General features: G+C 37.6%; 1 protein-coding gene across 1 annotated transcript in view; it reads left to right on the top strand.

Moving 5' to 3' along the window:
• ASB4 (ankyrin repeat and SOCS box containing 4) overlaps positions 1-21,511 on the top strand; it is an 84,556-nt gene that overhangs the window by 50,557 nt on the left and 12,488 nt on the right. The window contains exon 3 of the mRNA XM_047752382.1: positions 11,729-12,219. Coding sequence (XP_047608338.1) covers positions 11,729-12,219 — 491 coding nt within the window. The remainder of the gene's footprint in view (positions 1-11,728; positions 12,220-21,511) is intronic.

The raw sequence follows: 21,511 nt of genomic DNA on the forward strand, positions 1-21,511 counted from the left end.
GTCATGGATCTTAAGAAACAGATTAAGTGGAATGGAAAATATGCTGAGACAAATAGGAAATTTATTCTATACTTTATCCCATTTTGTATGACTTTCATCCTTACTATTTAGTATTATCTATTACATTTCAATTTTTCTTTAAAAATTAGCATTATATTAAAATTGTGTATATTATGCAACTAAAATTTTTAAGAAGAAAGCCTTATCTACCATTAAACATTTTATATAGCATAATAAAAAGAATAACAACTGGTAAGAATAACAAAAATGATATACCCTCTGAAAATAAGTAAAATATAAAATGCATAAATTAGTTAAAAAACAGTGTAACTATATAAATATGTCCCCACAATTTGTTACATCTTATTGATTCTTCAATATAGGCATTACACCATTCTAGGTGATGTGATAAACAAGACATTATAGACCTTACATTGTACCATGGAGAGAAATGGTTATGAATAATACAATTGTAGAACTGTATTAATTGTACAGTTGCATTATTTAATTATAATTATCATAAATTCTTTGATGGAGAGAAAATCTGAATCAGATCTAAGAAGACTTCAGCATTCCAAGAATGATGTCAAATGACCCCCTTCATGGTGGATTATGCACTCATTTACTATGAGATATATTTATTCTCCAGAGATTCCTTGTTTGGGTATCAATTGTATTTTTGGTTTGCAGTTATTCTGAAGTTTTGATGTAAGAGTCTATATGTATATGAGATTGTTTTAAGTTGTTGTTCTTTTAATTGCAAGTTCATCTCTAGTATCCTGCATTTGTACCCACCTCTTCTCATGATTTCAGATTTTGGTGGTATAATTGTGCATGGATGATTTCGTATCTTTACTGTATATATACCTTTACTGACGAGCTTTGTCATTTGTGGAATTTTTGTTTCCTGTTGCTGTCTTGTCTTTTCTGAGAGAAGATCCTTTAGTATTTGTTGTAAGGCTTGTTTAGTGTTGCCGAATTCTCTCAACTTTTGCTTATCTGTGAAAGTTTTGATTTCTCCTTCAAATCTGAATGAGAGCCTTGCTGGGTAGAGTAATCTTGGTTGGAGGTTTTTTCCTTTCATCACATTAAGTATATCATGCCACTCCCTTCTGGCCTGCAGAGTTTCTGCTGAAAAATCTGCCAATAACCTTATTGGGGTTCCCTTGTATGTTACTTGTTTCTTTTCCCTAGCTGCTTTCAAGATTTTCTCTTTGTCTTTAATTTTGGTCAGTTTGATTAATATGTGTCTCAGTGTATTCCTCCTAGGGTTTATTTTATATGGTACTCGTAGTGCTTCCTGGATTTGAGTGAGTGGCTCCTTTCCCATGTGAGGGAAGTTTTTGGCTATTATCTCTTGGAATATTTTTTCTGTCCCCTTCTCTCTCTCTTGTCCTTCTGGCACTCCTATAATATGGATGTTGGTGCATATAACGTTGTTCCAGAGTTCCCTGAGACTCTCTTTAATTGTTTTCAATCTTTTTTCTCTTTTCTGTTCTGCATCCATAATTTCCACTAATGTGTCCACCACCTCGCTTATTTGTTCTTCTGCCTCCTGTATCCTGCTGTTAGCTGCTTCTAGTGAGTTTTTTTTTTCAGTTATTGTATTTTGCATCTCTTCTTGTTTACATTTTATATCTTGTATCTCTTTGGTCAGTGTTTCCTGTAAGTTATCCATCTTTGCCTCCAGTTTATTTCCAGTGTCTTGCATCATCTTCAGCATCAACAATCTAAAGTCTTTTTCCTGGAGGCTAAGAATCTCCTCATCGGTTAGCTGATTTTTTTGGGGTTTTTCCTTTCTCCCTCATCTGAGTTATAGTTCTCTGTCTTTTCATTTTTATAGGTTTTTGGTGTGGTGACCTTTTTACAGATAATAGAGTTGTAGCCTCTCTTACTTCTGGTGTCTGCCCCCCTGTGGCTAAAGTCTGTATGGGGGACTTGCTGTAGGCTTCCTGATGGGAGGGGCTGATGCCTGCCCCCTGGTAGGTGGAGCTGATTCTAATCCCTCTGTTGGGTGGGGCTTAGTCTCTGGATGGGATTAGAAGCAGCTGTGTGCCTGAGGGGTCTTTAGGTAGCCTGTTTACTGAGGGGGCAGGGCTGTGATCCCACTTGGATTGTTAATTGCCCTGGGGCTTCTCAGGCTGACTGATGGGTGGGGCCAGATTTTCCAAAAATGGCCACCTCCAGAGAAAGGCACAGCTGCTGAATATTCCCTAGAGCTTTGCCTTCAATGTTCTTCCCTCACAACAAGCCACATTCAGCCCTGTTTTCCCAGGATGTCCTCCAAGAACTGGAGTCAGGTTTGACCCAGATTCCAATGGAGACCTTGCTCTGCCCTGGGACCCAGTGCACGTGAAAGTCTGTGTGCGCCTTTTAAGAATGGGGTCTCCATATCCCCCAGTCTCATGGAGCTCCTGCACACAAGCCCCACTGGCCTTCAATGCCAGATGCTCCAGGGGCTCTTTCTCCCAGTGCCAGATGCCCGCACATGAGGGTTTGATGTGGGGCTCAGAACTCTCGCTCCTGTAGGTGAGTCTCTGTGAACCAGTTAGTTTTCAGTCTGTGGAGCTTCCCACCCAGGAGGTATGGGGTTGTTTATATTGTGAAATCGCCCCTCCTACCTCTTGATGTGGCCTCCTCTTTTTCTTCTGGAGTAGTCACTGTCTTAAATTATATTGTACCTTACTTCTCTGTGGATTTTCTATCTCTCAACTAGTATGTAAATTACTTGATAGCAGGGTCTCTCTCTGTGTGTAAAGAGAACAGAACAGAAATAATAAATATTTGCAGAATGAACAGATGAGTCTTGCGATGAATGCTTGATCCCTGTTATCAAAGAAAGCATTTCAAAGAATGGATGAAATGTTCAATGGTGGGCTAGTTGCGACCAAAGGTGTATGTGGCTTAAGGGAAAGTCGGAATCCCCAGATAATCCAGAATACACTTTTGCTCTTCTGACCTAGAGGAAAATGAAAGGGGCTGGACTAATGATAAGGAAAAGAGAAAAATTTAAATATAGGAAGGAAACAAACCGCTTCCCAGTGACATTTGTGCTGGAGCATTTTATCAAATAATTTTTTAAATCAAATAATAAGGTGCAGCCCTGTGACAAGGGGTAGTTCAAATGTTGAGAGTCTTCCACCGACAGAGGGGCAGGCTCTGCAATGCAGGGTGCCTAAGAAAGTTACACACAAAGAGAACAGAAACAAAACACAGCATGAGTAGTTGTTCAGCTGGTCTCTGCCTCTTCCAGCCTGCTGAAAGACTGAACAAAGAAGGGAAACAATCAACACTGCACAAACTCAGGTTTCTTGAACATAAGGTAAACTGGTGAAGGGAAAGTCAAAGGATGTACGATTCAAGATCGCACTCTGTTGTTTCAGATCTAATAGAAAGCTTGGGTCTAACAGGTCTAATAGAAGTCTTGGTTAAAACTGTCTCCATCAAAAGCTAATAAGCTGAGAGTATAGTTTGTAAACACAGTGACCGAATATGGAGGACTGTCCATTCTCCTTTAATCTCAACTCCTACGCTTTTATTGTAAAGTTTTTTAGCTTTTCACTTGCCTTTTATTTATCTGAAGTTGAACACACACAAACATACACACAGACAATCTAATTTGTGCTTCTACAACATTGTTAGTCTTTGGTCTCAATACTTTTATTAACTATTCTATTATTTCTCCACTTAAAAAAATTTATTATGGTTGATTTACAATGTTCTGTAAATGTCTCCTGTACAACAAAGTGACTCAATTATACATATATTTTTTCTCATCTATCTTTTTTTCTCATATTATCTTCTATCATGTTGTATTATTTCTCCATTTGTTCGTACTGCCCTGTTATTCTAGATGCTTTCTGTAAGTAGGTTTGTTTCTAGGCAGTCCATTATATTTCATTCTCCATACATCAATACCACATTTAAAAAATTCAAATTTAGTTGATTTTCAATGCTATGTAAGTTTCAGGTGTACAACATACTAATTCACAATTTTTAAAGTTTAGACTTTATTTAGAGTTATTAAAAATATTTACCTTATTCCCTATGTTGTATCCTTGTGGCTTACTTATTTTACACATGGTAGTTTGTACCTCTTAATCTACCCCTATCTTGCCCCTCCCACTTCTCTCTCCCACTGGTAACTGCTACTTTGTTCTCCATATCTGTGAGCCTCTTTCTGTTTTATTATATTCACTTGTTTATTTCTTAGATTCCACATATAAGTGATAGCATACAGTATTTGTCTTTCTCTGTCTGGCTTATTTCACTAAACTTAACACCCATGTTGTTGAAAATGGCAAATTTTCATTATTTTTATGGTTGAGTAATATTCCATTGTATATAAACATACCATGTCTTTATCTCTTCATCTCTTGATGGACACGTAGGTTGCTTCCATGTCCTGGCTATTATAAACAGTGCTGCTGTCAACATTGGGGTGTTTATATCTTTTCAAATTAGTGTTTTCATTTTTTTTTCCAGATATATACTCAGGAGTGGAATTGGATCATACGGTAGTTCTAATTTTACTTTTTTGAGGAAACTCCATACTGTTTTCTATAGTGTCTGTACCAATTTACATTCCTACCAACAGTGTTAATTATAGTTTGCTTGGATATCTGGTAGGATAAATACCCCTTCTTCATCTTCTCTATTTCTCATTCTTTTACTTTTTTTTCCAAAACTGAGTTCTTATGCTGTGAAAATTCTATTTAAAAATGTTTGAATTACATGGTACTTATAGGTTAATTCAAGAAGAGTTGCCATCCTTACACCATTGAATCTTTCTATACGTAAACAGAGCAGAACTTTCCGTTTAAGTCCTTTGCCTTCATTAAAGTTTTTATCATCTTCTCCACAATGATCTTATTTATATCTTGAAAAATAAATAAAGAAGACACAAACAACCCAGTGAAAAATGAGCAGAAGCTATGAGTAGGCAATCATACAAGAGGAAATTTTGTTGCCTGTAAACATATGAGAAAACACTCTACTGGTAACCAGGAGAATGCAAATTAAATCAAAATACCATTTCATAGCATCTAATTGCAAACATTAAACAGTGTGACCGTATCAAGTGTTACAAGTGATGTCGAACCTATTAACTCTACTGATGGACATTTAAAGTGATATAACTACTGATGAGTATAATTTAATATAGTTGAAAATGTTCATATACTGCTACCCACCAATTCGATTTCTTTCTCTAAAGAAACTCCAGCATGATTTGAAAGGTATTTGTTATTGTGAAAAAGGTAAAACAACTATCTTTAGTAGAAGAATGGCTAAACTGTAGTTTAATTATACAGTGTAATTCTATTCAACAGTTTAAATGAAAGAAAATCATCTCTCTGCTCAAAAACATAATGTAACTGACGAAAACAGGTTACAAAAGTGAATACCAAAATACGAACATAAAATAAGAGTACATATATCATTTATGGATATATACATATATACAAGTAATGAAAGAACAAAAATTATAAGGGAATGACAAAAGTCAACTTTAGAATAGTAGTTATCTCCAAGGAGAAAGAAAGGGAGGGAAGAAAGGAGAAATGGGCTGGGGTTTTCTGCAAAATTTTATCTTGGAAAAAAATAAAACCAAAGAAACTGGCAAAGATTAATATCTGTCAAATATGAATAGTGGTATATAGATGTCTGTTATATTTTCTGAGATTTTATGTATTTTTAATTTGATAATTTGTAAAAAAAAAAATCTGAGATTCAGTGCTGATGTAATAGTAGACATTTAGATGTAGTAACACAGTAGATTTCTAACCTAACTCCATTTTACATATAAATACAAATATTTTGAATTGTTAATAAATATGGACATTTCCAGAAATGCAACTATGCCACAAATCAAGGCAAAACTAAACCAAGATTTTTTTCCTTATATTGCAATACCATTCATTATAGCAATGGTGGTATTTGAATTACAAAACAAAACTTTTGTGTTCATTCAACAGTATAGCTAGGATTCTACATACAGGTTCAAGCATATCAGCATTTTATTATATCATCTTGGATAGTCATTAACATATTGAACTTTATACTACATCATTGTAATTTATGTCTAGTATTTGTAACCATCATAACTATGTAGTTGTAATTATTAGAAACTACTTTACCTTTACACATTATCTAGGCATTAGATTTATTTTTTTTAATTTGTATGAAGGTAGATAAGTATTAATTATGGATTTCCTTGTGGAATAGGAAAGGCATGTCTGAAAGGGTTGAGAAGCACTGTTCTGGCCTCATCCTTTATCTCACCACTGATCAACCCACTTACACACGGGCTCTGTGAGAAATCAAGTCCATTAGGGGAGGAAGGGAGGCAGGGGCTGGCTTAGGGATGAAGTAAAGATGTGGATCTCTTGAGTCTGGGAAGATGGAGAGGTTATAGTTTCTGCAGTGATAAAGACCTTCCCCCACAGTCATGTAGCTTTTGAGGTGACAGAACCAGGAGGGGGATGTGGATGGTTTGGGGAGGATGTCTCTGAGGACCAACTTGAAGCTCATAGGGAGTAGCAAAGCCCAGCAGAGGAAGCCACAGGATGACTGATCACAGATGACCAGCCAAGTCAACAAATGGGCACTTGAAGGCAGTTTAATCTTATTTTGAAAAGAAGAAAATAGGAAATGTGAGGTTTCATAACTAGAATTTATGAAGTTGATTCTGTTGGAGAGTAATGAGAGGAGACTACCATACAGTGTTGGGGAACAGAAAAAAAAATTGATATCAATTGATATCAACTGGCTTCAGGAGTATCTCTTCCCTTAGGCCTTGCCTGGGTGGCCAGCCACCATTTCTGGGTCAGTTCCCATTTTTTCTGTGCAGTTCTTATACTGTGTCCCCTCTTAATCCTATTCTCAGTGCGCACACATCTCTATTCGCTTTGCCCACAAATGAAATCTGAAAAGTCCTTCTTTATCAAGCAATGAAAATTAACATTTTTCTCTGTCTCATTTGCTAATATTTCAGACTACTTCTGGAGTCCATCTTGCATAAATTAGAAGGTTCATTAAATGAATTCTCTCATTAAAACTTACTCTACCCCAGAAATAATTTACCCTTCTCCCCTAGAATGAAAATTGCTGCAAATTTTGTGAGGCTATAGTTTGTAGAAATGTAAAGAAAACCTTTTAGAGAAACAGGTCATGTTTCTATATGGAAAGACTTTATATTGTAAGATATCAATTCTTCTTAAATTGGTAAGTATATAAGTTCCATATGAATTAAATGTTAAACATTTTTAAAAATCTATAAAAATTAAATTATAATTAATGTGGATAATTATCCAGAGAGGACTAGGACATTCTACTACTAAAAAACAAAAATGAAAAACAAAACCAAAGGAAAAATTTGACCGTATAAATTTAGCATTATTATATCAAAGAAAAACCAAAATGAACTGGTTAAAAATGTATAGCAATTATGAGAGTATAGCCTTAAATATTAATTTAATGAAGGACTTATATAAATATAAGCAAAGCAGAAAGGCCTGAAAGTATAAAAGAACAAAAATTTAGATAATTAACTAAAGAAGAGATACCACCAGTGAAGAATTACAGAGAAAATGTTCAAATTCTAATAAATTAATTCATATAAAAAAGAGACCATTTTTTACTTTCAAAATAGCAAAAAAAATTTAGAAATAGGTAACTACATACTGGTGAGTATTTGAAACAGCACTCATGCATCAGTAAGAACTTTCCTCAGTTATTCATAAAGGCTCTTAAAATAGCTTAGCTATTTCAGCTTAATGACTCTATTTTGGGAGAATTTATGCTAAGGAAATAATTCTAAAATTTACATACAAGTTTATCAATTGTAGCATTAGTTATAAGATCAAAATTTAGGAATAAAATCCTCACATCTACCACTAGAGTCAACTCACGCTGTGGAATAGTATGTAGTTATTTTAAAATGATATTTATAAGGATAGTATAACAATGTGGAAATGCTTTACAACAGTCAACAAAAGGCAATGTTTGTTTAATAAAATATTAAAGTATTCTAATCTAATTGTTAATTAGAGACACAACCATTCAAACAGAATGGCTAAAATTACATAGAATAAAATACCAAATGTTGATGAGAACTCTGGCACATGGCTTAAGGAATTATAAACTGGTACACAACCAGTTTGACACCTTCTAATGAAGAAAAAGCTAAACACAGCCAATGACCCAGTAATTCCACTCACAGATATAGAACCCAGCAGACCTGCCCATGATCACTGGGTACAAGAAGGTACAAGAATATTCATGGCAGCAGTGTTTGGATCAGCCTTAGACTGGAAATGTCCATCACTAGTAGGATTACTTATGCTGTAAGACAGAACACAGTAAAATGAACAAACATGAGCTTAACATGGCAACATCGATTACTTTCACAGACATAGTGTTTAGTGAAAGAAGCAAGTCATGAAAGAATATGTGTTGGTTATTCCATTTATATAAAGTACAAAAACAAATGAAACAAAACTATCTTGTTTAGAGGTATATATAAAGGTGGCAAAATTATAAAGAAACTCAAGGATGTGATAATCATAATAGTCGGGATAATAGTTACTTCAGGCAGGATGGAGGAGTTGTGAGGGAAAAGGATACATAGGAAAGTGGAGGACTTTTCTGCATCTGGGAGGGTTTGATTTCCTGACCTAGGATGTGAATACATGGAGATGTCTTTACAGTCTTTTTTTAAACTGCACATATGTATTTTTATACATTAGGTAATGTATGTTCTATATTATGGGTTGAATTGTATCCCCTCCCTTCCCCCCAAAAGAGGATATGTTGAAGTCCTAACCCCCAATACCTTGTTTGGATATAGGGTTATTGCAGACGTAATTAGTTAAGATGAATAGAGCAGGATGGTCCCCTATTGCAGAATGACTGGTGTCCTTATAAGGAGATAGCCATGGAGTTCCTGTTGTGGCTCATCAGTAATGAACCCGACTATCATCCATGAGGACGTGGGTCCAATCCCTGGCCTTGCTCAGTGGATTAAGGATCTGGCATTGCTGTGACCTGTAGTATAGGTCATAGATGCGGCTTGGATCCTGCGTTGCAGTGGCTGAGAGCTGCAGCTCCCATTTGACCCCTAACCTGGGAACTTCCATATGTGTGGGTGCAGCCCTAAAAAGACCAAAAAAAAAAAATTTAGCCACGAGAAGACACAGAGGCACAGAGAGAACACTGCATCAAGATAGAGGTAGTCCTTGTAGTTACACATCTGCAAGCCAAGGACCACCAAAGATTCCTGGCCATTGCCAGGAGCTAGGAGACAGGCTTGAGACAGATTCTCCCTTAACACCCTCAGATGGAGCCACTCTTGTCAACAGCTTCATTTCACTTCCAGTCTCTAGAACTGTGAATAAATTTCTGTGTTTAGTCACCTAGTTCATCATACTTTGTTATGGCAGCTCTAAGAAACTGAGACATTGTATTTTCATATTAAAAATCCATTTTTTTAACTTCTCAAGAATTTATGCTTATGATCTCTAATTTCCTGAATAAATTACAAAATCTAAAATAAAAAGGTAGTCAAATTATCCTACTTTGTATAGTCCCTGGAAAAGTTACACTAAAGTCATAATTCAAGTATTAAAAATAAGGATCTTCTATTCAGAAAAAGAAACTATGCAGTATATCTAGTTGTAGCAAGAGGTCAAGGATCAGTTGTAAATGTCCAAGTACATTAAAAAATAAAGGATGTAGTTTGTTCCAAGTTGGCCTATAAAATTTTTATCCTGATCCTTCAATTCCCTTTCTTACTGGAAATTCTCCAGTGTCTGAAGTGACCCTGATTTTGGCTTCTGGGAAGACATTCTTATTCATTCCATTTCACTTGAGAGCAAAGAAGGGCCAACCTGAAAGGAGATCTGACCCAGAACTTCTTTGGGGCAGAATACTGATGAACACAGATGGTAGATCATCCTGAGGGACAATCTTTGGTTATAATTCTGCTTTCTGAAATTTAGGAGTAGAGAACAGTCTCAGAGTTTACAGAGCAGTGTGCTCTCAGAAACCTTATTAGGGGGTGGATTTCATATAGGACACCAAGCAAGCTTTTAGGAGTATTGCCTTAAATGTGTTCTATATGATCAGAAGGTGCCATAAAAAAGAGCATAAAGGAGCAATGGAGAACAGGTTTTTTTTTAAATAACAAAATGTCAAATGATTTCTCTATTACTTCTAAGTGTTAAAATATCAAAAAAGTGATGTTCAGGAAAAAAAATTTAGAAAAAATAATGAGGTAGAATAGCACCATGGTGAGAGATTTCAAAGCCAGGCTCTGTGCTTTCCAACCTCTGTTCTGCTGCTTCCGGACTTGATGTAGTTATTACTCTAGGTATAAATTTCTTCATCTGTAAAATTAAGACAATTGTGCCTACTGCAAAGGGTTGCTGGGAAGATTCCATAAGGCAATACATGAAAAGCCTTTAGCTCAGAATGTTGTGCATGTTAAGTGCGTAATAAATAGTTGTTGCATATCATCATCATCATCAGAGTTCTTTCCAGATTTATTCTTGAAGTAGCTGTATAAATTTTCAGTAGAGTTGATTATAGAGTTGGCCTCCTAGGGTCGTGTGGCTCACCCCAATTAAATTAGGCTGAAAAGGAAGATTTCAGCTTCTCACATTGACCACTCTAGTACTTAACTTCTCTATCAGGAAAATAAAATTCACTTCAGTATCCTGGTTTGTGAGATAAAGGGCTGGATTAAATAATTTCTAGGGAGATTTCCAAGCCCTTAATTTATATTTCTAAACAGCTATTATCAACCATAAATCAAACATGTTACATACAGTCTTTAATCATTGTCTTTCCTTCAATGGGTATTTATGTTTTACTGGTTTCTACCCCTTGCATTTCGAAATATGACCTTTAATCTAGTTTGGTGGTCAATGTGTTTTGTGTTTTTTGGTTTTGCCCCAGTTGTGTTCCAAGGTAGCCTCATGGATTTAGCCAGCTTAATATTATCAGTTTTCAGTCTGATGGCTGAACAGTTTCTATACCACTAATGTTCCCTTGGACCAAACGTGTCGGTTTAGCTGCTTTGAAAGAAAAGAAAAACATGATTTTGAAGAACTCTCATCAAGATCGATCACTTTTTTTAAATTTTGAATGCAAATTTAATAATGTAATAATTTTTTAAATAATTTTTTTAATTTTCCCACTGTACAGCAAGGGGGTCAGGTTATCCTTACATGTATACATTACAATTACATTTTCCCCCCACCCTTTCTTCTGTTGCAACATGAGTATCTAGACAAAGTTCTCAATGCAAGATGGATCACTTTTAAGGCCAGGTGTATGAGCCTCAAAGATTATGATATAACCTTTATTTTTAATTGTATTTGCTATCGTGTTGATAAAAGCTGTTTGGTTATTGGAATCACTTTGTATTTCCAAGTCCACCTTGGAGGTGCAAACTGTAATTCAACTGACACTCTAGCCTTCTAGTGAAATCCATGTTCTCCAACCCACTCTCCCAGGGTCCCAATGCATTTGCTGGCTGTCCAGTGGATGGCATTGCTGTTTCAAAGCAGTGGCTTCCATGGGGCCCAGAAGTGAAACTTTGAAAAATGAGTAGGGTAGAGTGGGCAAAGTTGAAAGGGAAGCATCAAGGAAAGGTCTGTTTAATGAACCTTAAGAATGATGACAAGAAAATGTTTAAATAATTGTCTTCCTCAATCTTCCCTTCTAGGGGCGAATGTGAACATGAAGACCAACAACCAGGATGAGGAGACACCCTTGCACACAGCTGCCCACTTTGGCCTTGCAGAGCTGGTGGCCTTCTACGTGGAGCATGGGGCTATAGTGGACAGTGTGAATGCCCACATGGAGACCCCCCTGGCTATCGCCACCTACTGGGCCCTCCGCTTTAAAGAGCAGGAGTACAGCAGGGAGCATCACCTCATCTGCCGTATGCTACTGGACTACAAGGCCGAGGTCAATGCCCGGGATGATGACTTTAAATCTCCACTCCACAAGGCAGCCTGGAACTGTGACCACGTGCTCATGCACATGATGCTGGAAGCTGGCGCCGAAGCCAACCTCGTGGATATCAATGGCTGTGCTGCTATCCAGTACGTTCTAAAGGTCACCTCTGTGCGACCTGCTGCCCAGCCTGAGATCTGCTACCAGCTGCTGCTGAACCATGGGGCTGCTCGGATATACCCTCCACAATTCCATAAGGTGAGGCTGTGCCCTTGGGTGCCAAGTGAAGAACTAGGTAGTTAGCAGGATAATGGAGACTCAAATAGTAGCTCAGTCTGAACTGTCCAAGTAACTCAAGCTTGTTGGAGTCTTGAGTCTTTGGGCTAACTGCCTCTGATCCTCAACCTGACCTTCCATTTATACACATAACCACAGCTATCTCATACTAGTCCAAATTTGTTTGAAATCTGAGGCTGAGAGCCAAGAAAAAGAGCAAGAGAGGCAGATATTTTTCCATGTCTTATGTGAACACTAGTGAACTGGTAGTGGCTTCCTGAGGGACTGAGTGAGAGAGATTAGAAGGCCACTTTAAGTCCACAGGAGAGGTGAATGGTGTCACACAGGCTTGCCATCTCTTACGCAGAATGTCTGCTCTAAAGATGATTGAGCCTGCTTTGGAATTAGTTTGTAGACATGAAAGGACCACTCAATTTTCTAGTGTAATGAGCACTATCATTGATTAGGAACTAATAATTGTATTTATTATATAATGAATTATATTTATTAAACACACCATTACAAGCATTTTACATTTCTTAATTTAATTCATTTAATTCTTTAACAGTCCTATAAGGTAAATAATATCATTAACAATACTGGCATGACTAAGACATAGTATCTACCCTCAAGTAGCTTAGAATCTGGTGGAAGAGACAAACACATATAGAGATAACTTTAATATGCTATGGTAGATAAGGTAGAGGAGTAAAGGGTTTTATAGGCACATGGAAGAGAGTGGGTTTTGCATTAGGTTGACGATAGTAACTAATTTGGAAGCCAAAATGCAGTTCACCTTAGATAAAGAAATCAAATGATAATGTACCTAGGATCTCACTCATTCTAAAAAAATTAACACTTAACACCTGAAATTAATACAACATTGTAAGTCAGCTGTACTCCAATAGAATTTTTTAAGTAACTAAGTAAAAATAAAATAAGAAATAAAAAGAATACGTAGCAGAGGAGGTGCTGCTAGGTGTTAGAAGTGTAAACCAGATAACTAATGTAGGGTCCCAGAAAGCTAGTTGAGAGAAGTTTTACTAAATTCCCAGCCAGGTTCTACCCCTTATCTTGGTAGAATGTCAGGGACTGGTCCAAAATCTTGCAGTGTAAGAGTTTGTTGAAAGAAAAGTTCCACTAAAAGAATTTAAGGGGGGTTCACTCAGCAAATTCCAGATGGACAACCCAAAGAATGTTGCAATGCAGATATGATAAGTTCAGTGATTCCTGTGATCTCATTAAGGACTTTCCTCTTGGATGTCAGTATTTTAATGCAAGATTAAATAATTTTTTTCCCTTAAAGTTGTGTGCAATATTCATAATGTCCTGGAACTTTGTAAAAATTTTATAGAGAATTTCAAAAGATTATGTTGATTAGGAATAGGATAATAAATAATAATGTTACAGTAATGTCCTTTGTTGAACTCTAATAGGCTTTATACAGATTATTTCATTTTATTTTTTTAATAACTACTGAGGTAGCCATGGGCATTTTCTTCATTTAAAACGTGATAGCATTAGGATATTTTTCTAAATTCACACAGAGTAAGTGGTCAAGTTCATTCATTTATTAAATATTTACTAAGCACCTACTGTGTGCCAGGAACTAACTGTCCTAGGAGTTGGAGATAGAGCAATAAGCCAAGCAAAGGCCTTCATGGAAGATAACAGTGAGAAGCAGGAAAACAACAAAAAATAAATATACTCTGATATGTTAGGTGCTATGGAGACAAGTAAAGCAAGGTAAAGAAAATAGGAGAATGTGGCGGGAGTTGGTGTTTATGTATGTGCTGTTTTACAAAGGCTGATTAAGAAATGAGGGTGGCTCAGACCCACGGTGGAAGTGGGAGAAGTAGTGAAGTTTGGGGCATGTTCTGAAGAGGGTGTCCATGGGGTTCCTGATGGATTATTTGTAAACCTGTGAGAAGAGAGGAATCAAGGAAAACTTCAAGGATTTCTGCCCAAGGAACAGAAGGAATGGAGGGGCCATTTCTTGAGGTGGTAACAATGCAGGTGGAGCTGGTTTTGAAGAGAGGATCTATGCTTAAGATGCCTGCTGCTCATCCAGGTGGAGATGTCAGGTAGGCAGTTTGATATATCCTGGCATTCAGGGAGAGGTCCTGGCCAGCAAAACAAATTTGAGAGTCTTCATCATGCATATTGTATGTAAACTCATGAAGCCAGATGAGATCAACCAGAGCATGAGGGGAGAGAGAGAGAAGAAGTGGTCAGAGGACTGGGCTGTGGGGCACCCCAACTAGAGTTTGGGGAGGTGAAAAGGAACCAGTGAAGGAAACTGTAGAAAGACCTTGAGCTGAGAGGAGAATCAAAATAGAATGTTTTTCTGGAATCCAAGTGGGAACACAAGAACGAAGATGTGAATCAACTGGGCCAAATATAGGTGTCATTTCAAATAAGATAAGGGCTGAGAAGTTGCCACTGGATTTGACAACAAGAATTTTATTGGGGACCTCGACAAGAGTTATTTTGGTGAAATGTTGGTGAGAAAAGGTTAATTAAAGTGGATTTAAGGGAAAAAGGGGCAAAGGGAAATGAAAACAGTGAAGGGCTTTGAGGCATTTTCTTGTAAGGAAAGAGTAGTTGGAAAGGAATAATGGCTGATAGGAGTGTTCTAGGAAAGCGAGAAAATTTGATGCAGGTGATTACTGAAGTGCCATCTTGATTTGGAGACAGAAGGGATCTAGTGCACAAAGGCAGCTGTCAGTTTTAGTAGCCCAGACAATCCCTCCATCATAGTAGGAGGGAAGATAGCACCTGTGTGCCCGGATGCTGGGATGTTGGTAGATATGTAAACAGGATTTGTACAAGTTCTTTTATGATTGCTTCTGTTTTCTCAGTGAAGAATGAGAAGTGGATGGAGAAGAGGATTGAAGGCTTACAGGCAAAGGTGAAGGTGTGAGATGTTTACCTTGGAGAGTAAATGGACTTGGGAAATGTAATAGAATTGCTGGGTGACTGAAGCCCATAAAAGGTTAACGGTCACATGTTTGATTTGGAATGAGGCCTCTCTGACTCCTGAGCCAAAGCCCTTAGATTTAGTAGTTACCACTGTGTTTTATGATAATACGTAGGAAATGTAATTAAACCTAAAGGATTACAACACAAGAAAAGACCTAAAGAGGTCACTTATTTAATTCTCAAGGCTCTAGGCAAAAATAGTGCTCTTGGTGTCTTTGCAAATCTCCATGAAAGCAGATTCTATATCACTCACTTCCTTGAATAGCACTGATTTTGGAATAACACTGAACTCTGCATCCCTTCCACTTTTTCTTCTCTTTGGTGAATTATCCAAACTAATCCTTGACTTCTTATTCCTGACCTAAAATAATTCATATACATCCTAGTAAATCTTTCCATCTTTGTGTCAGTTTGTACCTAGGGTTTCTCTTTTTTCCCAAAACAAGTTTTATATTTCTCCCAAGTTTCTAGCTATTCATTGTTTTTGCCTCTGGAGGTCAAGGTATGTCTGAAAAGGTCAAGTATTAATGAATGCTTAACTCTTATATTTTCTCTTTAAATTTTGAGGAAAAACTGCTACCTAAATGACCCGAAAAAAAGTTCATGAAGCCTATTATTGAAGCTACCTGTTTGATATTAGTTGTTAATTCTCACCTTCCTTACAATTTCCCCATTGCTCAACAAGCTTCAGAATTTTTACATTTTCATGCTAAAGTTTGGTCCAAGGAGTATTTTCGTACTTGAACTGTTATACATACTGCAATCATAGAAATAAAATCAAATAGTTACATTCTGTGAAAAGTTCAGCAACTTTTATTTAAAGTATGGTGATCTATAGCTTTTAGCTATGAATACCTACTGCTTAGTGTGCATCCATTTTCTGGATTGTATACACTGGTATCTAGATTTGGCTAGAACAATAGATACTAACAACCTCTAGAGTGAGTATACAACCCACTATTTTAAATTACATATGAAACTCTTCCTATTTAAAAGTTTCACCTCTCCTTTGCCACTCATAACTCATTTATTCTAGACTTAGCCATGCTATGCATGTCGGAAATAAAGAAGCGCAGATTTTGAGAATCAAACAAATTTGGGTCCTACAACTCACCTGAGAGTGTGATTTTCAATAAAATATTACTTCTTGAGCCTCAGTTTTCTCCCCTATGAATTGGATAGACCCTTATGCCTTGGTAATAATATGCAGACTAAGTCTTTTCACTAGAAAGAAATTAATCTTACTCACAGCACATCACAAATACACTTAGTACCCAAAGGATGGTGCCAAACATTTCCTTATTCTTTCTGAAGTCACTTTTAGTCCTTGGAGTCTTTTCCCAATTCCTCACCACGACCTTCACTCTGCATCTATAAATCTCTCTCCCTTGGACTATCTCCATCTTTTTTCTCCACCCACATCTTACTAGAGTGGCCATTATTCATAGTGGGGCTTGTGGAAGGCAAATAATCCATCTCTTTCTAATACAGCTTATTCACAAAGCATAATTTGTGTATATTTATGTTCTAAGGCCACCTTTCTTCCAGACAAAATGACGGAGAAGGACAAAGGGCATGAAGGTGCCAGAGAAACATACTCTGCCACTTTATCCTTGAATAGTAATATCCTTCTCCTAAGGTTGTTTGGTGAATGAAACAAGAGCATATTTAAGACGTGTTTGTTTATTGTTGTTTCTGGTCATGGCTTGCGTTAGACAAATGATGACTGTAACTGTTATTATTACTACATATCTCTTAAGCAGTATAATCAGTGTTACTGGGCCTGGCTTACTCACAGGGGTCTTTCAACCAGGAGAGACAATGTGTGAGGCTGCCCAGGGACTAAATGTTGTGTTTTATTTTGAAACTCACTGCTGTTTGACTGTGGATAAAACAGGTCTCCATAAGAGTAAGTAAAAGCCTCCCTCTCCATTCCCATGGAAGAGCCACATTAGGGATTGGGCTACTTGCTCTCTCCCAGGAGTGTAGTGGGGTGGAGCCAGTGGGATGGAGCTACAGGTGACTCCAGACCATGGAGAGCGTGCTTGGTCCAGGAGGATTGCTTCCTCCTGGCTGACGGGTGTTTGGAAGCAGCTCCTGCAAGGTTCCGCCTATGGCTCCTGATTTGGAGAGCCAGCACTGGTCAAGCTAGGAGCACACCTGCCTCCCCTTCTAAAGACATTCCCAGGGATGTTCAGGGTCTCACCTCTTCATCCTCATCAATTTTAGAGTCAAATTGATCTTCACCAACTAAGAGAGATTTTTTAAAATTCTCATCCTCAGAGTTCCTGTTGTGGCTCAGTGGGTTAAGGACCTGACGTTGTCTTTGTGAGGATGCAGATTTGATCTCTGGTCTCACTCAGTGGGTTAAGGATCCAGCATTGCTATGAGCTGTGGTGTAGGTCAAGGATGAGGTTTGGATCCTGCGTTGCAGTGGCTATGGTGCAGGTCGGCAGCTGCCACTCAGATTTGACCCCTAGCCCGGGAACTTCCATATGCTGCAGGTGCAGCCGTTCAAATGAAAAAAAATTCCTATCCTTAAACAATTGCCTCTTCAAAGAAATGCCCTCTGCCAGATTCCTAAAGATTTCTTTGTTACTGCCAAATTTACTTGGGTAGGTCTCCTGTGTAGTAGAATAAAAGCACTTCCTCTGGGACTGGAGATCACAAGCATTTGAAAACCTTACTTTTAGAAAGAAATTCTATCTAAATGTTACCTGTGGAACTGGGGAATGTAACTACACTAAAAGCACTGAGCTTGAGACCTTGCCCCCTGGAGTTCCCCCTCCCCACAACTTATTGTGCAGAAAGTGTTGGTTTCTCTCCTGGCCTCCTTGTGGCTCTGGGCAGCAGAGCCTCCCTCCCCTCGAACTGTAACCTCTCAAGGTTTGTAGGACAATTATGGTGACAAAATACATTGAAACTGAGGTTAGTGCCTTAAAAAAAAAAAAATCACAAAAAAACCTGCCAGGCTAGGGGGCATAGGCCTTTAAATGGAGTTTCTGTTCTGCAAGAAGTCTTGTAAATGTGAGGAATGTCCCAGGTCTTGTACGCAAGGCAGTTCACTGAGAGATAAAGTGAGAAGGGGTAGGAGTAAAGGGCTAAGAACCCTGGCTGTAAGTTCTGGCTTGGCCGTTTAACTTGCTGTGTGATTTGGAAGTCCTTTAACCTCTCAGATCCATTTTCCTCATCTGAAAAATGAAGGTTAAAAAAAAAAATCAACTTCTCAAGATTGTCTGCGGGGTGAGTAAGGCTTGTAAACCATTGAGCCCAGGAGGTGCTCAACAAGATTGTTTCCTTTCCTTTTCCTCCCAAAATGTACTCTCAGTCCATTGCAGAAGTCCGTCTTCCTAGCTTTACTTTGGCAGCTTCACTTGCCTATGGAATAGTATACAGTTGTGTGTTCCAAGGAACACTCTTTCATAGTTACCATCCTCTTACCCAGTTCTGTTTTGCTTCTCAGAGTTTCTCTGGTTTGGCCATATGCTAAAGAGATTTAGGATGCAGTCGGCTACTGGTGGATGGCTGGTATTCTAAATATTTTTGTTGCTACTCATTATAGACTGTGTAAGAGAACTGGCCCCCTTCCAAGAGAAAACTCAAGAAACACTATTCAATTTACTATGCAAATGCTTCAAAGTGATTTAGAACAACGTCTCCACAGCTCGACTTTCCAAAGAGAAAGTCATCTTTACGACAAGTAAATGACTGACCCATTTATCCAGAACATAAAGTGATTTTTTCTCTTGATGATGGGGAAATCAGTTTCCTTATTTACAGGGAACAAGGTCAGAGCTGAAGATGCTGTCTTCCAAATACAAAGCCAATTTGTAGAGGGTGTATTTCACTGAAAGCCAATGTATAAATTACATAAGGGGAAAAAAAGAATTATAGGGTCTGTGATTGCTTTCTAGGGTACAAAAGGACATTTGATTTTTTTCTTTTGGCATAATTCAGAAGGAAGTGACACCCCAGGGAGCCAAGATTGGGCTTTCTTGTAGGGCAAGAAAGACATTTTTCTAGGGAAGGGAAAGGTACATGAGCATTTGGGGAAGGTAAAGATGATTTCTGCCATTGAGAGTTCTGTTGTATATGAAGCCAGGGTATAGGCAGTTTCTTTGATCATTAAGTACCTTTCTGCACACAAATACATCAATGAAAGGGCAGAGATAGCTTTAGAATTTCTCTGCCGAAGTGGCTTACAGGTGGTACTTATATTGGAAGTGTGGCAGAAAGATTTATCTTGAATCCATTTTCTCATTTTTGCTTTTAGGAGTCAGATGATGAGGGGGAAGAGTCTTAAGTTCTTTCCAATTGCTACCTATTGGCTTCCATCCAACTGCACCTCCATGAAGGGATATTTTATTATTTGTAATTGTGGGCCTTACATTCCTTATATTAGCAAAACATAATAAATTTATGTGCATATATACATACAGTTGTTTTTCAGAATGCCTGGTGTTAAACATTTTGCAGTACACCATTGACCCAAACCTCTATTCAGTAGAGCCCCCTCTGATTGGTCTGTTAGTTGAGGTTGACAGTCAGCTGGTAAGGCCATGCCTTCTGAGGCCAAGCCATATGATCATCTCAACAGATGCAGAAAAAGCTTTTGATAAAAGTCAATATCCATTTGTGATAAAAACTCTCCAGAAAGAGGGCACAGAGAGAACACCTCTCAACATAATAAAGGCCATGTATGTGCAACCCAGTGCTAACATCATACGCAACAGTGAAAAGCTGAAAGCATTTCCTCTAAGATCAGTAACAAGGCAAGGATGCCCCCTCTTGCCACTTTTTTTCAGCATAGTTTTGGAAGTCCTAGCCGCAGCAGTCAGAAAAGGAAAAAGAAATAAAAGGAATCCAAATCAGAAATGAAGAACTAAAACTATCACTGTTTGCGGATGACATGGTACTATACATAAACAATCCTAAAGATGCCACCAGAAAACTACTAGACCTCATCAATGAATTTGGTAAAGTTGTAGGATACAGAATAAATATGCAGAAATCTATTGCATTTCTGTACATAAACAATGAAGTGTCAAAAAGAGAAATTAAGGAAACAATCCCATTTACCATTGCATCCAAAAAAAAAAAAAAAATCTTGAAATAAACCTACCTAAGGGGGCAGAAGACCTGTATTCCAAAAGCCATAAGACAATGATAAAAGAAATTGAAGATGACACATATGGAAAGATTTACCATGCTTTTGTATTGGAAGAATCAATATTGTTAAACTTACAACACCACCCAAAGCAATCCACAGATTCAATACAGTCCCTATCAAATCACCAATGGCATTTTTCACAGAACTAGAACAAAAATTTTTTTAAATTTGTATGGAAACATAAAATACTCTGAATAGCCAAAGCAATCTCGAGAAAGAAAAATGGAACTGGAGGAATCAGACTTTCTGACTTCAGACTACACTACAAAGCTGCAGTCATCATAATGGTATGTATGGTACTGGCACAAATCAGAAATATAGATTAATGGAATAGGATAGAAAACCCAGAAATAAATCTCATGGACTTATGGTCAATTAATCTATGACAGAGGAGGCAAGAATATACAGTGGAGAAAATTCAGTCTCTTCAATAAGTGGTGCCAGGAAAAGTGGACAGCTACATGCAAAAAATGAAATGGAACATTTTCTAACACCATATACAAAAATAAACCCAAAATAGATTAAAGACCCAAATGTAAGACCACATACTATAAAACTCTTGAAGGAAAACATAGGCAGAACATTTTTTGACATAAATCACAGCTATTTTTTTTTTTTGATCCTTCTTCTACAGTAAAGAAAAGCAAAAATAAACAAATGGAAAAACCTTTTATTTCTGCAGTCCCCACCGTGATAACCATGAATCATTTCACCATATTTTGTTGTTCCTGATTTTCATTGGCTCTGCACTTTCGGAGCTGGGGAATTTTTGTTGTTTCATTTGTTTATTTTCAGCCACACCCACAGCACGTGGAAGTTCCCAGATCAGGGATTGAAAACATGCCACCCTTGTGACCTGTGCCACAGCTGTGACAATGCTGGATCCTTAATTTACTGTGCCAAATAGGAATTCCCAGGGTTTTGATGTCCTATGTTAGAGGAGAATTGTCATTTCCCTTGATTCATGTTTTTGTAAAGAAAATTCTGCTAAAATCAACCCCCCACCAACCTCTCTCCCAAACCTTTTCTGCTCCCACTTAGCCAATTGAGATTGATAAGTTAGGAGGAAAAACTTGGTTTGCTCGTTTAACTTTGCACCTAGAGGATACCTGAATTCTTGGC

The sequence above is a fragment of the Phacochoerus africanus genome, chromosome 11, assembly GCF_016906955.1.
Source record: "Phacochoerus africanus isolate WHEZ1 chromosome 11, ROS_Pafr_v1, whole genome shotgun sequence".
In the NCBI taxonomy this organism is placed as follows: domain Eukaryota; kingdom Metazoa; phylum Chordata; class Mammalia; order Artiodactyla; family Suidae; genus Phacochoerus; species Phacochoerus africanus.